The sequence below is a fragment of the Giraffa tippelskirchi genome, chromosome X (assembly GCF_054371585.1).
Source record: "Giraffa tippelskirchi isolate mGirTip1 chromosome X, T2T-mGirTip1v1.2.pri, whole genome shotgun sequence".
Classification (NCBI taxonomy): Eukaryota; Metazoa; Chordata; class Mammalia; order Artiodactyla; family Giraffidae; genus Giraffa; species Giraffa tippelskirchi.
In genome coordinates, this window is record NC_137289.1 from 641,480 (window position 1) to 657,418 (window position 15,939).

Sequence of the window (15,939 nt, forward strand, 5' to 3'; positions counted from 1 at the left end):
GATATTTGCCATGGAGGAAAAGAAAAGGTTGTGATGGTAAAGAGATTGTTGGTAGGTACTGTTTTCTCTAGGACACCCAAGGAAATCCTGGTTGAGCAGGTGACATTCCAGGGGAGACTGGAGACCATGAATGAGATTCTCTGTTCCCTCCTGATTTCGTTTTTCTGTCTCTCTGTTTTCTTCTTGCCTCCTCTCCCTCTTCCCCACTAGGCTTAATGTTTTACCGAAATTTATCTAGTAATCTAGTGACTCATGAGAGAGCCATAAATAATGAATAATTTCAAGCCCAGTGTCTTTTCCAAAGGAGACAGATAATTTAGCAGCGGTTTGATCATCTCAAGAGACTTTTTTGTTGTTTCTTTAAGAATGTATGTAAAAGCATGGTCTGAAAATCTGATTTGATACCAAGATGTTGCTTTTAAGGATGAATTTACTTGTAGCAATGATTTCACTTTAATCATTTGCTGGATAGGTGTCCTAATTGTTTTTCAGAACCTTTTCATGATATAGGAGAGTCTGAATTTGCTAATAACTATCAAAAAACAACTTTTTCCTAATTATCGTTAGGCACCCTACAGTTTACTTGAAGGACTAAAACAGCATTTGGCTTCTCTGGAGGACAAACATGACATTCTACCTCCTTATGGGTAAGTTGATAAATCTCATAATATAGATTAATTTTGTTTTCATCTAAATAATTTGTCTCACTTTAACAACATCTGATTGACTAAATAAAATTTTGGGCTTTAAATATGGTCAAATAGTATACAGCCATTTTTCATGATAATATGGAATAGAGTTTTTCAATCTTTTGTAGGATTCCATACTCTTCACAGAGTTGTCTGCTTCCAAGAGGAGCATCTTTTGTTATACTGAGTGATTCTCAAAGTCATGAGTTGGTCCTAGAAGAACCTCTCTTTGAACAATTTGATTTCTTCCCTTTGGGACTCTGCTAGGGAGAATAACTGTTGTGGATGATTATTTAATGGTATGGCAAAGTGTTTATCCACAAACATACATGTACTCCTCTACATACATACAAATTGAATAATATACACTTTGAGGCATATCACTTCAAAATATTCACATTAGCTATATCTGAGTGGAATAATTATGGTTGATTTCAGCTTCCTGTTTTGTCCTTTTCAGTATTGTTCAAGATTTCTCTCAGGGTCATGCATTATTCATTCAGTCCACTTTTTAAGGTTATGTTAATTATATTTGATTTATACTATCAACCTCTACTAGACAAGTCTGTTGACTGTTAATTATCTCTTTATGGTAGATGAGTATGTAGTTAGTATATAATAGGATGGATAGATCGACGGATGGATAGATAAATAAATGAAAGAAATGTAGGCTCAGTTGAGTAGGATATTTGTATCTCTCATAATTTCCTAGCATGACTCATCTTTCTTGTCATCTCTTTAGCATGCAGCGTGTAATGATTCCCCGCATACCAAACAGTCCAGTTGTGACAACCTCACCAAGCAAAGTCTGGTTTTCAGGTGATATGACTCTGTTCTATGATTATGTCAGTGAGAATTGAAGGCAGAATTAGAATCTTTAATTCTTTAATTTCTTAACCTCTTAACTATATCTGCCGCCTCTTCCTAAAGCAATCTTTGACCTAGCAACTTCATTTCTAGGAAGTCATCCCCTATGTATTCATAGTTGTGACATGTCATATAAACAAGGATATCCCTTACAACACTGTAATAACAAAATGACCCTCTATAAGGGGCACTGGAATGGAATGACCTCCAATATATATTGTAAAATGCATGTATTTTCTATTGTTCAATAGAAAATGAGCAAGGTGGGAAACAGTGTATAGTATGATACCGCTTATTCTTTTTAAAAACAAAAAAGAAAGCATATATGTTTATTTAATTTCTTAAAAGAATATTTCTGGAAGAATATCTGAGAAATGAATAAATTGGAAAGGGATGGGTGAGTGAGTCTTCACCATATCCCTTTTTGTAACTTCTGAATTTTGTACCTGCAAATACTACTTAGAAGATAAGTGTTAAAAATTAAACACATGAGACATACATAAATCAAGTGTGATGTCTGTACGCGGAGCAAGTCTTGCTTACCAGGGAAGTCCAAAGGTTAGTTAGCCTTCTACTCAGTGAGTATGCAAGATACAATTCAGACCAGCTCGCAGGAGCCCAATTGCTATCATCTCAGGAAATCTGAAAGCTAGTTGATGACACAGTGGTAACTTGAAATTGGCTGTGATGGAAGTATTTATACCACATAAATAAATGGACAGACACTACAAAACAGGCCTTTTCCCAGAGAGCTGGTTGTTGTACATTTACTGGTACATGACTGCACATAATCAGCCATATCCTATTTTTTTTTAATGGCTGATTGTATTTCAGTGATGTTACTTGACCCTTTATGGTAGACAAAAATTCCTGTAGTAATGAGCTATACTCTCATGGGGTTTATGTGTATTAAAATTTGCTTGCTCTTAATTTAACTTAAAGACTTAAACTGTATCTATTTTAAATTATTTTTTTAAATTTTTCTTTTGTATATATATATCTTATCAATGGACACACTTTCTGCATTTTCAATGGGTGACTTTGACCAAAACTATGATGAATGTAAGTCCTTTGAGTAACACTATATGTATAGTAAACATTTGCTTCATTTCCAAAAGTAGGACTTTTTCTGAGGCCCTATGGTTTGGGAATCATTAGTGCTTTTAAGAAAGTTAAACATGAAACTGTTAGTCACTCAGTCATGGCTGACTCTTTGCAACCCCATGGACTGCGGCACGCCAGGCCGCCCTGTCCATCACCAACTCCTGGAGCTTACTCAAACTCATGTCCATTGAGTCAGTGATGCCATCCAACCATCTCATCCTTTGTCATCCCCTTCTCCTCCCACCTTCAGTCTTTCCCAGCATCAGGGTCTTTTCCAGTGAGTCAGTTCTTTGCATCAGGTGGCCAAAGTGTTGGAGTTTCAGCTTTAGCATCAGTCCTTCCAGTGACTATTCAGGACAGATTTCCTTTAGGATGGACTGGTTTGGTCTCCTTGCAGTCCAGGGAACTCTCAAGAGTCTTCTCCAACACCACAGTTCAAAAGCATCCATTCTTCAGTGTTCAGCTTGCTTTATAGTCCAACTCTCACACCCATACATGACTACTGGAAAAACCATAGCTTTGACTAGACGGACCTTTGTCTACAAAGTAATGTCTCTGCCTGAGTCCCAACAGCCCAAGACTGGCTTCTGGTGATCTCCGCCCATGCTGTCTTGAACACTTAGCCTTGGTTGCCTAATGCTCTTTGCTTGAGCCAGTTGTGTCAAAAGCCCCGTGGCCAGCTGAAACTACTTTTCCTCTTCAGTTCAGTCGCTCAGTCGTGTCCGACTCTTTGCAACCCCATGAATTGCAGCACGCCAGGCCTCTCTGTCCATCACCAACTCCCGGAGTCTACCCAAACCCATGTCCATCGAGTCGGTCATGCCATCCAACCATCTCATCCTCTGTCATCCCCTTTTCCTCCCGCCCCCAATCCTACCCAGCATTAGGGTCTTTTCCAATGAGTCAACCCTTCGCATGAGGTGGCCAAAGTATTGGAGTTTCAGCTTCAACATCAGACCTTCCAATGAACACCAAGGATTGATCTCTTTTAGGATGGATTGATTGGATCTCCTTGCAGTCCAAGGGACTCTCAAGAGTCTTCTCCAACACCACAGTTCAAAAGGATCAATTCTTCGGCGCTCAGCTTTCTTCACCATCCAACTCTCACATCCATACATGACCACTGGAAAAACCATAGCCTTGACTAGACGTACTTTTGTTCGCCAAGTAATGTCTCTGCTTTTTAATATGCTATCTAGGTTGGCCATAACCTTCCTTCCAAGGAGTAAGTGTCTTTTAATTTCATGGCCGCAATCACCATCTGCAGTGATTTTGGAGCCCAAGAAAATAAACTCTGACACTGTTTCCACTGTTTCCCCATCTATTTCCCATGAAGTGATGGGACCAGATGCCATGATCTTAGTTTTCTGAACGTTGAGCTTTAAGCCAACTTTTTCACTCTCCTCTTTCACTTTCATCAAGAGGCTCTTTAGTTCTTCTTCACTTTCTGCCATAAGGGTGGTGTCATCTGCATATCTGAGGTTATTGATATTTCTCCCAGCAATCTTGATTCCAGCTTGTGTTTCTTCCAGCCCAGCGTTTCTCATGATGTACTCTGCATATAAGTTAAATAAGCAAGGTGACAATATACAGCCTTGACGTACTCCTTTTCCTATTTGGAACCAGTCTGTTGTTCCATGTCCAGTTCTAACTGTTGCTTCCTGACCTGCATACAGGTTTCTCAAGAGACAGGTCAGATGGTCTGGTATTCCCATCTCTTTCAGAATTTTCCACAGTTTATTGTGATCCACACAGTCAAAGGCTTTGGCATAGTCAATAAAGCAGAGGTAGATGTTTTTCTGGAACTCTCTTGCTTTTTCGATGATCCAGCGGATGTTGGCAATTTGTCTCTGGTTCCTCTGCCTTTTCTAAAACCAGCTTGAACATCTGGAAGTTCACGGTTTACATATTGCTGAAGCCTGGCTTGGAGAATTTTGAGCATTACTTTGCTAGCATGTGAGGTGAGTGCAATTGTGTGGTAGTTTGAGCATTCTTTGGCATTGCCTTTCTTTGGGATTGGAACGAAGACTGACCTCTTCCAGTCCTGTGGCCACTGCTGAGTTTTCCAAATTTGCTGGCATATCGAGTGTAGCACTTTCACAGCATCAGCTTTGAGGATTTGAAATAGCTCAACTGGAATTCCATCACCTCCACTAGCTTTGTTCGTAGTGATGCTTTCTAAGGCCTACTTGACTTCACATTCCAGGATGTCTGGCTCTAGGTGAGTGATCACACCATCGTGATTATCTTGGTCATGAAGATCTTTTTTGTACAGTTCTTCTGTGTATTCTTGCCACCTCTTCTTAATATCTTCTGCTTCTGTTAGGTCCATACCATTTCTGTCCTTTATCGAGCCTATCTTTGCATGAATTGTTCCTTTGGTATCTCTAGTAGGCCGGGCTGGGGCCCGGGGGTGGCAGCCGACAGGGGCTAGGCGGGGCCGGGGGCTGGGGGCCAGCGGCAGCGAGAGGAATTACCCAAGGCCCAAGGTAAGAGAAACCCAAGTAAGACGGTAAGTGTTGCGATAGGGCAACAGAGGGCAGACACAGTGAAACTAGAATTACAGAAAACTAGCTAATCTGATCACATGGACCACAGCCTTGTCTATCTCAATGAAACTAAGCCATGCTGTGTGGGGCCACCCAAGACGGATGGGTCATGGTGGAGAGGTCTGACAGATTGTGGTCCACTGGAGAAGGGCATGGCAAACCACTTCAGTATTCTTGCCTTGAGAACCCCATGAACAGTATGAAAAGGCAAAAAGATAGGACACTGAAAGATGAACTCCCCAGGTCAGTAGGTGCCCAATATACTAATGGAGATCAGTGGAGAAATAACTCCAAAAAGAATGATGGGATGGAGCCAAAGCAAAAACGATATCCAACTGTGGATGTGACTGGTGATGGAAGCAAGGTCCGATGCTGTAAAGAGCAATATTGCATAGGAACCCGGAATGTTAGGTCCATGAATCAAGGCAAATTGGAAGTGGTCAAACAGGAGATGGCAAGAGTGAACGTCGACATTCTAGGAATCAGCGAACTAAGATGGACTGGAATGGGTGAATTTAACTCAGATGACCATTATATCTACTACTGTGGGCAAGAATCCCTTAGAAGAAATGGAGTAGCCATCATGGTCAACAAAAGAGTCCGAAATGCAGTACTTGGATGCAATCTCAAAAATGATAGAATGATCTCTGTTCATTTCCAAGGCAAACCATTCAATATCACGGTAATCCAAGTCTATGCCCCAACCAGTAATGCCGAAGAAGCTGAAGTTGAATGATTCTATGAAGACCTACAAGACCTTTTAGAACTAACACCCAAAAAAGATGTCCTTTTCATTATAGGGGACTGGAATGCAAAAGTAGGAAGTCAAGAAACACCTGGCGTAACAGGCAAATTTGGCCGTGGAGTACAGAATGAAGCAGGGCAAAGGCTAATAGAGTTTTGCCACGAGAACGCACTGGTAACAGCAAACACCCTATTCCAACAACACAAGAGAAGACTTTTCCTCTTCAGTCACTGTGAAATAAAAATACTGGCCATGGAACCAGAGTACTTGACTTTAATTTTCACTCTATTATTCATGGACTATGTGACTTAACCGCTCTGTGACTCGGTGTCCTTATCCTCAGAAGGTTCCTGTCAAGATAAAAGAGTCAATACAAATGTAGAATGCTTAGAACAGCACCTGGCCCTGTATATGAGACCCTTCTAATTACCTTTTTTTTTGTAGTTATTCAAGTATAGCTTACTTGCACTATGTCAGAGCACCTTCTCTGTATTTTAGTACTTGGAAAATTTGTTGGTACTTGCCTCATGGATTTTTGGTAGATGTTTCACGTGCACTTGAAAACTGTGTCCTGCTGAGGTTTTTAATTCTGTTGTTCAATCCTCTGTATTTTCACTGATTATTTTGTCTGCTTGTTCTTGCAGTTAAGAAAGGTGTGTTCACATTTTCCCTATTTCCTCGTAAAGTACTTTAAGTATTGATACTTTAATAGTTGTGTAGTACTAATCAGGGTTTTGTTCCCACCACACCACTAAAATGGCTCTAGTCAAACTCACCAGTGGCCTCTAGGTTGCAAATACAGTGGTAATTTCTCAGCCTTCATCTTACTGGACATGACTCATGACCCTCTCTTTGATAAACTTTCTTCAGTTTCCCTGTTGGCTTTCTTCTTGTCTAACTCTTGCCTCCCTTAGACTGTTTTCGACTGATTCCTGCTCATCTCTCTTCTTTATCCATATGCACTCTTTTCCTGGATGACCTCATCCAGGCCAATGGCCTTAAATACCATTTACATGATAAGAACTCCCAGCTCCAGCCACTGCTCTTGAACTCCAGGTTTGTATATCCAAGTGTCCAGCCTGTGGTAGCACTTGAACATCTAGTAGGGTTCCCAAACTCCATGTGTCCAAAACTAAGCTTTTGACCCTTGACCCCAAGCCTCCTTTATCCGTGGTTTTCCCCATGTCGGTTAATGGCAAATAGCAACTCATTTCTTCTAGGAAGACTGTGACTAGGACGAGTGCAACTCAGGCTTGGAGTCATCTTGATTCCTTTCTTTCTGTCACACACCCACATCCAATACATCAGGGAATGTTTTGACTTTACCTTCAAAACATATGTAAAAGCTGACCGTGTGTTACTATCTCTGGTGGTACCAATGTAGTCAGAGTTAACCATCACCTACACTACCGCAAGGGCTTTCTGCTTCTACCCTTGCCCTCTGCGGTCCATTCTTTACATACCAATCAGAATGATCCCATTAAAATACAAGAGAGATTCAGTTCAGTTCAGTTCAGTCGCTCAGTTGTGTCTGACTCTCTGCGACCCCATGAAGCGCAGCACACCGGGCCTCCTTGTCCATCACCAACTCCTGGAGTTTAACCAAACTCATGTCCATCGAGTCAATGATGCCATCCAACCAGCTTGCCCTCTGTCGTCCCCTTTTCCTCCTGCCCTCTATCTTTCCCAGCATCAGGGTCTTTTCAATGAGTCAGTTCTTCGCATCAGGTGGCCAAAGTATTGGAGTTTCAGCTTCAGCATCAGTCCTTCCAATGAACACCCAGGACTGGTCTCCTTTAGGATGGACTGGTTGGATCTCCTTGCAGTCAGAGAGATTGTCTGTTCAAATCCTTCCAGTGACTTTCCCATCTCAGAGACCTTGGGCTGAGACGGTAGCCTCAGAGTCAAAACCAATTCCTTACAAACCCCTTCATGGCCTTCCGACTCTGAACACTTTGACTCCTGATACACTGGAGTCACTGTTCTTCAAATAGACCAAGCACAGTGTGTCTTCAGGGCTGTTCATGCTGTTCCTTCTGGTGGATCCACATGGGTCACTCTTTACAAGCTTCAGGTCTTTACTTAAAAGTCCCCTTCTCAGTGAGCCTTTCTTGTCTACAATTCAAATGCCTGCTCTCCCACCAACATATCATATTCCTTTCCCTGCTATTTTTTCCTTAGCACTTATTACCATCTAATATGTTATATGGGCTTCCCTGGTAGCTCAGCTGGTAAAGAAACTGCTTGCAATGCAGAAGACCCCAGTTCAATTCCTGGGTTGGGAAGATCCCCTGGAGAAGGGATAGGCTATCCACTCCAGTATTCTTGGGCTTCCCTGGTGGCTCAGCTAGTAATGAACCTGCCTGCAATGTGGGAGACCTGGGTTCAATCCCTGGATTGGGAAGATCCCCTGGAAAAGGGAACAGCTACCCACTCCAGTATTCTGGCCTGGAGAATTGCATGGACTGTATAGTCCATGGGGTCGCAAAGAGTCGGACACTGCTGAGCAACTTTCACTTTAACATGTTATGTACTTTGTCTTGGTTATTTTTGGTCTCCAACAGAACGTAAGCTAAATGAAGGCAGAGATTTTTATCTTCTTTATTCACAGCTGTATCTTTAGCACCTAGTACAGTGTCTAGCACATAACAAGTGCGCAATTTAAATTTTAACAAATAATTTTAAATGACCTTATTTATACTAATTAGCCTAGTTATTTAAAGTCCTGTTACTTTGTAATGGGAAGGTACAGATATAGATATATCATTACTGTATTGATGAAAATTTGGTTTATGTTTTTGTCTGATTCTTATTTTCAGATTCTTTTCTCTGTACTATATTACAACCAACATTGCCTTCACAAGCCCGCAAATGTGTTGAACCCAGATGGCAAAATGAAACAGTCGTAGCAGATGACCTGGACGGTTCAGTTGTTAGCCTTGTAGAAAGTAAGCATCTATTTTTAAACTAATACTTTACATATATATTTATATGCATTTTAATAGAAGTATTTATATAAAAATAATGTGAAATTTGTGTTTGTTTTATAAAACAGATTTTAACTTTGGAGAAAGTGCATCTAACGGGTAAGTTATTATTTTAAAAAAGACAGCCAATAAATACATGTTAGAGGAAGGGACTGATGAGCGTAGCACCCAGAAAAAAAGTTATTTTTTACTTTGATTTAATCCTTCGTGGTTTGTCTGAAGGATCTTCTTTGGCTAAGTATGTCTTAAATATTGACATTCTTCATAGTTCTTTGTATTCTTGGTTGTATTCTTACTTTATGGTAGAAACTGTAGTAGATGAGTGATACTTATTTTTTTTACCTTATTAAACAAAGACAATAAAACTACCAGTTGGAGCTCCTCAGCATTGTAAGGTAATCAGCTTTACTTCAGTGAGTGATCCCCTATATTTTTTGCCAAAAAATCTCCACAACAAAGAAACAAACAAACAAAAACTAGGCAAATGGAAATCAAAGGAAGGCCAAACTGATAATATTAACAAGAAATGATGTAGAATGTAAGGTTAAAAGCACTCAACAGAATAAGACACTATTTCGGGAGATATAACAGTCTTAATAGTGTATGCATAAAGCTTAATACATAAAGCAAAAACTATTAGAAATGCATGGAGACCTTGAGAAAAGTACACTTATAATGGGTAGTTTCAACGACTTCTTTCATTGTTGGACAGATCTCGTAGACAAAATATCAGGAAGGTCCTATCTGAATTTAAATTATACCTAATAAATAAATAAGAAACCTAAGTGCGCATACGCGCGCACACACACACACACACACACACACACACACACACACACACACACACACACACACACACACACACACACACACACACACACACACACACACACACACACACACAGAATGTTCATTTTCTTCCAAGGAATCATAAAGAAAATCTTTAAAAAAAAAAGAAAAGAGTTTTATGGGCTACATTTTCTCATAATCCAATAAAATTATAACTAATGAAAAGTTGACCGTGAAAATCTGAATGAAGCAGTAATCCTTTTGCAAGAATTAATGCAAACTGCAGGACACATTGGGCTTCCCTGGTGGCTCAGATGGTAAAGAATCCGCCTGCAGTGTGGGATACCTGGATTCGATCCCTGGGTTGGGAAGATCCCCTGGAGGAGGGCATGGCAACCCACTCCAGTATTTTTGCCTGAAGAATCCCCATGGACAGAGGAGCCTGGTGGGCTACAGTCCACAGGTTGAAAAGAGTCAGACATGACTGAGCAACTCAGCACAGAACACAATCTTTTGCCAAACAGGAAACCAAAAGGGAAGTTATCAAGTATATTTCTCAGTTCACTTGAGTATCAGTTCAGTCGCTCAGTCATGTCCGACTCTTTGCAACCCCATGAACTGCAGCACGCCAGGCCTGCCTGTCCATCACCAACTCCCAGAGTCCACCCAAACCCATGTCATAGAGTCGATGATGCCATCCAACCATCTCATCCTCTGTCGTCCCCTTCTCCTCCTGCCCTCAATCTTTCCCAGCATCAGGGTCTTTTCCAATGAGTCAGCTCTTCACATCAGGTGGCCAAAGTATTGGAGTTTCAGCTTCAAAATCAGTCCTACCAATGAACACCCAAGACTGATCTCCTTTAGGATGGACTGGTTGGATCTCCTTGCAGTCCAAGGGACTCTCAAGAGTCTTCTTCAACACCACAGTTCAAAAGCATCAATTCTTCAGCACTCAGCTTTCTTTATAGTCCAACTCTCACATCCATACATGACCACTGGAAAAACCATAGCCTTGACTAGATGGACCTTTGTTGACAAAGTGATGTCTCTGCTTTTTAATATGCTGTCTAGGTTGGTCATAACTTTCCTTCCAAGGAGTAAGCGTATTTGAATTTCATGGCTACAATCACCATCTGCAGTGATTTTGGAGCCCAGAAAATAAAGTCAACCACTGTTTCCACAGTTTCCCCATTTATCTGCCATGAAGTGATGGGACCAGATGCCGTGATCTTAGTTTTCTGAATGTTGAGCTTTAAGCCACCTTTTTCATTCTTCTCTTTCACTTTCATCAAGAGGCTCTTTACTTCTTCTTCCCTTTCTGCCATAAAGGTGGTGTCATCTGCATATCTGAGGTTATTGATATTTCTCCCAGCAATCTTGATTCCAGCTTGTGCTTCATCCAGCCCAGTGTTTCTCGTGATGTACTCTGCATAGAAGTTAAATAAGCAGGGTGACAATATACAGCCTTGACGTACTCCTTTTCCTATTTGGAACCAGCCTGTTGTTCCATGTCCAGTTCTAACTGTTGCTTCCTGACCTGCATACAGGTTTCTCAAGAGGCAGGTCAGGTGGTCTGGTATTCCCATCTCTTTCAGAATTTTCCAGTTTATTGTGATCCACACAGTCAAAGGCTTTGGCATAGTCAATAAAGCAGAGGTAGATGTTTTTCTGGAACTCTCTTGCTTTTTCAATGATCCAGCGGGTGTTGGCAATTTGATCTCTGATTCCTCTGCCTTTTCTAAAACCAGCTTGAACATCTGGAAGTTCGCAGTTCATGTATTGCTGAAGCCTGGCTTGGAGAATTTTGAGCATTACTTTACTGGCGTGTGAGATGAGTGCAATTGTGCGGTAGTTTGAGCATTCATTGGCATTGCCTTCTCCCGGATTGGAATGAAAACTGACCTTTTCCAGTCCTGTGGCCACTGCTGAGTTTTCCAAATTTGCTGGCATATTGAGTGCAGCACTTTCACAGCATCACCTTTGAAGATTTGAAATAGCTCAACTGGAATTCCATCACCTCCACTAGCTTTGTTCGTAGTGATGCTTTCTAAGGCCCACTTGACTTCACATTCCAGGATGTTTGGCTCTAGGTGAGTGATCACACCATCGTGATTATCTGGGTCGTGAAGATCTTTTTTGTACAGTTTTCTTCTGTGTATTCTTGACACCTCTTCTTAGTATCTTCTGTCATTCAGTTTCTTTGTCATTCAGTCACTAACTCGTGTCCGACTCTTGCAACCCCATGGACTGCAGCATGCCAGACTTCCTTGTCCTTCACTATCTCCTGGAGTTAGCTCAAACTCATGTCATTGAGTCAGTGTTGCCATCCAACCATCTCATCCTCTGTTGACCCCTTCTCCTCCCGCCTACAATCTTTCCCAGCATCAGAATCTTTTCTGAGTCAGCTCTTCACATCAGGTGGCCAAAGTATTGGAGCTTCAGCTTCAGCATCAGTCCTTCCAGTGAATAGTCAGGGTTCATTTCCTTTAGGATGGACTGATTTGATCTATTTCTAGTCCAAGGGACTCTCAAGAGTCTTCTCCAACACCACAATTCAAAAGCATCCATTCTTCAGCACTCAGCCTTCTTTATGGTCCAGCTCTCACATCCATACATGACTCCTGGAAAAACCGTAACTTTGATGATATGGACCTTTGTTGGCAAAGTGATGTCTCTGCCTTTTAATATGCTGTCTAGTTCTAGAGGTAATGAAAAAGAGAACTTCATATCAGAGTTAATGGGGCAGTGTGAAAGCTGAACAGGAAAAAAAATCATTGTTAAAAAAGATAAATTAATAAGAACTTAGTTCTATCTTAAGAAAAATCATCTAAATTAAGAAAAATATATTATGAAGATAAAATTTATAAAGATAAAAGCTTAAATTAATAAAATTGAAGGAACAGTAAATTTGAAACACTGATTTAAAATCCAATAAAATAAGCTCCTCTGATTAAACCAAAAGGAGAAGATGAGAAGTAAGAGAGCTGACATAACCACAGATGTAGGAGACATTAAAACAATTATACATCAATAGTTTGTGCAACTGTTTGGTAACAACATATTTGAAGATCTAAAGGAAATTGATGGTTTTCCAAATTAAATATAATGACAGAATTCATCTAAGAAGAAGCAGAAACATGCATAGGCCAATTGTCACATGAAGTTCAGCTTTATCTATCCTTAAAGAGTAGGCAATTTCAATTCCAAGCTATTGAAGAGAGGGATGATCTACAATACAGTCTAGGAAATGACATAAGTTTAATATGTTAGTCACTTAGTCATGTCCAACTCTTTGCAGCCCCATGGACTGTAGCCCACAAGGCTCCTCTGTCCATAGGATTCTCCAGGCCAGAGTACTGGAGTGGGTTGCCATTTCCTCTGCCAGGGGATCATCCTGACCCAGGGATTGAACTCAGGTCTACCTGCATTGCAGGTGGATTCTTTACCATCTGAGCCACCAGGGAAGCCTGTAACTTGAATATGAAAGCCCAATAAAGATAGAACAAAGAATGGAAACTGCTGACTATGCTCACTTATTAATTATAGATATCAGAATTGTACATAAAATATTCAGAAATAAAATCCAGGAATATATTTAAAAATTTCACTACCTGTAAAGACTGCTGCTTTTTTAAGTGTGCACATGAAATACTCTGTTTGGAATGGTGGTCATGCAGGGGGTATAATGGAAAGTGGATGCCCCTGGGACATGTTTTGGAGATAGAGTTAATAATTGCTATCAGAGGTGAGGAAATAAGAGGGATCAAGCTCTCAAGGAAATATAAGGGATAGATTCAGACACCCAAAATTAAAAAAAAAAAAAGCCTACCAAGCACCTTTGCTCAGAAAGATCCCACAGCGTGTGCTCCAACAAAACAGCGGTTTTTTTAAATTAAGAAAGAGGAACACATGGGTTTCAGGGAAACAGAGACCCTTACTTAAAGAGGTGGAGGGAATTCCCAGTATAACAATGGAAGTCCAAGGGTTGTATTTACTTGCAGAGAAGCCAGTTTGAAATGGAACAGAAGGATGTACAGCTCCAAGAGACAGGTCTCCAGGAAAAAATCAAAATGACATATTATGTGGTGCTAACATTTGTTTCCTCTGAGCCAGATACTTTTCATCCTAAATATTTTACACACGATGACTCAATCTTTCTACTTGGGAAAGTTATTATTTCCATTCGATTATAAGCTCCATGAAAGCAAATATTTCCATCTTTTTTTTATATTTCAGACACTAGGGATACTGCCTGGCACCTACTAGATATTAATGGGTATTTGTAGAATGAATGCCATGAATCCACATTTAACATATGCAGAAACTGAGATACACAGATTCTGTAACTTCTCCAACATACAGATATGAAATGACTGAAATGGGATTTGAACCCCGGCTGTCTTACTCTAGAGTTGGGGCCTATATTGTGAAGTTCAAGGGGGTGAGAGGGGAAGACATAGTAGCATAAACATGTTCTTTAGGATTCTGGAATTAAATACCATAAGGAAAAGAGTGGCTGGTTTTGTGATGGCTGGTGTTTTTGGTTTTAGGTCTTTTAGTACTATTTGAGTTTTTAAACTCTGGATCACTTGGAGAAAAACTAAATTTTAATAAGTCGAATAATGAATACAGAATAAATATGAGATTTTAGAGACAAGAAACATTTCTTAGAATTAAAACTAAAGTGTATGTGGAATAGATTATTGCATAATTTGGTTGAGGAGTTGAAATAGATGAAGAAAACAAGGATAATAACCTTTACCAGTGATACAGAATATGAGCTTCTAGGCCTGCCACTAATTAACTGTAAGACTTTGAACAAGGTATTTGCCTTCTATGAGAGTCTGTCTCTTCATCCATAAAATGAGACTTTATGATACCTCCTTCACATAGTTATTATGAAATTTAAATATTTAAGATTGTGAAAGCACTTAACACAGAGTCTAGTAAGAGTTCAATGAGAGTTTGTTTCCTTTTAGTTGTATTTATTCTCTTGTTTGTGCTGCTAAGTATGGTTATCATCTTGATTTTACACACTTTCATCAGCCTTTTTGGAGAAGGAAATGGCAACCCACTCCAGTATTCTTGCCTGGAGAATCCCAGGGACAAAGGAGCCTGGTGGGCTGCCGTCTGTGGGGTTGCAAAGAGTCAGATACGACTGAGCGACTAACACACACATGCATTATCTTATTTATACAAAATAGTACATATGTTGCATTATCTATTCTCTTAATAACTCTAATTCTATGAAGCATAGTTTATCCTAATTTTACAAATAAGGAAAGAGTTTAAATTGTTTAGTCAAGGTTACACAGCTCCAATAATTTGGCACCTGGTGCAAAGAGCCAACCTGTTGGAAAAGACCCTGATGCTGGGAAAGATTGAGTGCAGGAGAAGAAGGGGATGACAGAGGATGAGCTGGCTGGATGATATCACTGACTCAATTGATATGAGTTTGAGCAAATTCCAGGAGATAGTGAAGGACAGGGGAGCCTGGTATACAGCAGTCCATGGGGTTGCAAGGAGTTGGACATGACTTAGAGACTGAAATAAAATTTTAAAAAAATAGATAAAATAAAAACTAAGAAAGAAAATAAAAACTAAGCTGAAGTATGTAGCTTTGTAATGATACCTTAATATCGTGTAGAAAATCGCCACGGTCTTTTATTTTTTAGCTTTTTCACTGGTTCCTTCCTATTATCTTTTACCTATTGATAAGCATAAACATTGTCTCAAAGGCTATGTCCTGACTACATGTTTACACGGTAGACTTGTCATCTCCCAAAGTGAGCTGATTTATCAATTGCACTTTAGATCTGACACGAAGTGGTGTCAACCCTCAGAGATGGAAATGACAAGTGAAATGAGCTGCGAGTTGAGTAACCGCACCTACATGTCAACCAGCTGGGACCCAGTTTCTGTTCCTTCCGTCTCCTGCATGGTAACGTTTGTTATGTATTATTACCTTCTTTCTTTTTTGATATATATACATGTAGCATATACATTTGTATTAGGGAAGTAGATTGAGCAAGAAATGTTCTCCCTCCCTCCCTCTCTCTCTCTCTCTCTCTCTGTCCATCCTGCATGGCTTTTGGGATCTTATTTCCCCACCCAGGTATTGAACCTGGGCCCTCAGCAGTGAAAGCACTGAGTCCTAACCATTGGACTGCCAGGCACTCCTAGAAATGTTTTCTTTTTCATCAGTTTTT

At 40.2% G+C, this 15,939-nt stretch overlaps 1 protein-coding gene across 1 annotated transcript in view; it reads left to right on the forward strand.

The window, feature by feature from the left end:
- The window catches only part of VBP1 (VHL binding protein 1), a 70,462-nt gene that overhangs the window by 19,913 nt on the left and 34,610 nt on the right, over nucleotides 1-15,939 (forward strand). The window contains exons 9-13 of the mRNA XM_081563664.1: nucleotides 568-647; nucleotides 1,432-1,508; nucleotides 8,774-8,902; nucleotides 9,010-9,040; nucleotides 15,545-15,671. Coding sequence (XP_081419790.1) covers nucleotides 568-647; nucleotides 1,432-1,508; nucleotides 8,774-8,902; nucleotides 9,010-9,040; nucleotides 15,545-15,671 — 444 coding nt within the window. The remainder of the gene's footprint in view (nucleotides 1-567; nucleotides 648-1,431; nucleotides 1,509-8,773; nucleotides 8,903-9,009; nucleotides 9,041-15,544; nucleotides 15,672-15,939) is intronic.